This window comes from Nematolebias whitei, chromosome 11, assembly GCF_014905685.2.
Source record: "Nematolebias whitei isolate Nwh7 chromosome 11, NemWhi1, whole genome shotgun sequence".
NCBI classification, from domain to species: Eukaryota; Metazoa; Chordata; class Actinopteri; order Cyprinodontiformes; family Rivulidae; genus Nematolebias; species Nematolebias whitei.
The window spans coordinates 45,640,187-45,642,141 of record NC_056508.1 but is presented as its reverse complement, the minus strand read 5'-3'; the positions used below and the strand labels follow the sequence as shown (position 1 = coordinate 45,642,141).

Below are 1,955 nucleotides of genomic sequence, written 5' to 3'. Positions count from 1 at the left end.
CAAAAAAGAGACACTAATATTTTAAATATTAGCAGGCGACGCCTAAAGACTTTTAACTTTGCTTTGCTTGTTTTACAAGAACAAAGGGGTTGTTTTTGACCAGAAATGTGAAAGTAGAAGGTAAAAGTTGAACATATTCCAATTTTTTGCAGCAGAAGGTAAAGTGAACGGAGCTATTGTTTAAATATGTCACGTATTTATTAACATTTAAAGGAAGACGGTGTTCGGTGCAGTCAAGGGTCATTGAGTCTTTGAAACTGTTGGCATCCGCTGCAAAATGTGTGACTTTCGAAGCGTGACTTTGTGCAAGAAACAAAAAGTTTTCACAGTTGAAACTCCAAACTCAAACATTTTAAACAGTTTTGATCAATGTTTTTATTTTTGATTACAGATCATTTATAATGCAACATGAAAGTCAGTTTACAACCATGTTTATTTGATGGCGGCTTTATCCACAATATAAAAAAAGAGCCCCTTTATAAAGAGATCGGTCACATCACAAAAATAATCTACCGTAAACACCCACCCCGCTAACTAACGGCTGTCGTTCATTAAAAGAACCGGACTCTGCGGTTCTTCTGTTTTTAACTCCACTCGTATTTGTTCCATAACTTTTGTATCGGTTTCATTAATTCACTGTAAAAAGACGCCGCCTGAACTACGCAGAGGTCAAACACGGCGCCTCGCAGGAACCTTCAGCTCTAAAAGAGTCAGCCGCTTCCTGAAGTTCTGTCTGAGAGCAAAGAGGAGGTAAAAATAGTGACAGCTGGACGTGGACGGTTCAGATGGACGCAAACAAAACGCTGACGAGTGTTTCCTGTCTACCGACTGTGGAAGCCTTCGGCTGGGTTGCAGTTTGTTGTGCTGCCTCCGAGCGGGAAGCGTCCCATCTGTTTGGTGAAATATCTGTTATATGGAGGTATTTTTGTCCTTTTTTGTTTTTAGCTCGGACTCCTCTCCTCAGTTCTCACTGTGATCTTGATTCTCCGCTCCTGGTGAACGTCTGTTCAATAAAAAAATAAATAAAAACAATATTTTTTTAAATAAATAATTGGTTATCGGAGAGAAGACAGATGCTACACTTGGGCAAATATTTCCTGCTACTAAATTGCAAATTAGGTTTTAGCCACAGTTTGAATAAAAATAATAAATTTTAACCTGAGGTTGTTCCTTTAAGCCACTGTGTTTAGCTAATTTTAAGTTAGGTATGTTTTTATTTCTTCTCCAAATCTTAGCTCCTTGCTATATTTTGTTCAGTTTTGCCTTTTGGCTATCGTTTTGCTAATTTTTTTCTTTTTGCTACTATTTGTTGATTTTAGTTTTTAGCAACAGTTTGATTTTTTTTGTTTTTGTTTTTATGTACAGTTTGTTTTTAGCTATTAGCTACTGTATTTCTCATTTTAGTTTTTTTTACTACATTTTAGTATAATTTAGCTTTCTTTAAAGTGTTGTTAATTTTAGCTTTTAGCCAGATTAGCCAGATCAAGTTTTTGATGATTTTTAACAATGAATTAGGTTGTAGCTAATTTTAGTTAAGGTTTTGCAAATCTTTGCTTTTAGCTATAATGTTGCGATTTTTCATTTTCATTTTTTGCTTAAGACCTTATTTAGAAAATATGAGATTTTTGCTACAATTTTTAAATTTTAAACTTTTAACTACAGTTTTGTTATGTAAGCTTATAGCAACAGATTTTTTTAAAAATATTTAGTAGAGTTTATTGTAAACTTTTATAGTTTGTTATGTTATTGTAGCTTTTAGCTACAGGTTGATAAATATTATTATTTTTTAATTATTTTAGGTTTTGCTACAGTGTTTGTAATGTTAACTTTCAAACATTGTTTAACTAATTGTAGCTTTTTGCTTCTGTTTTGTTAATTTCAACATTTAGGTATGATTTTGCCCATCCATCCATCCATCCATCCATCCATCCATCCATCCATCCATCCATCCATAG

General features: G+C 33.7%; 1 protein-coding gene across 1 annotated transcript in view; it reads right to left on the bottom strand.

The window, feature by feature from the left end:
• Positions 1-754: 754 nt before the first annotated feature.
• Positions 755-1,955, bottom strand: part of rbbp8l (retinoblastoma binding protein 8-like) — a 34,016-nt gene continuing 32,815 nt past the window's right edge. Inside the window, 1 exon segment of the mRNA XM_037684416.1 lies at positions 755-1,003. Within this exon segment, the coding sequence (XP_037540344.1) occupies positions 942-1,003 (62 nt within the window). The 3' untranslated portion in view covers positions 755-941.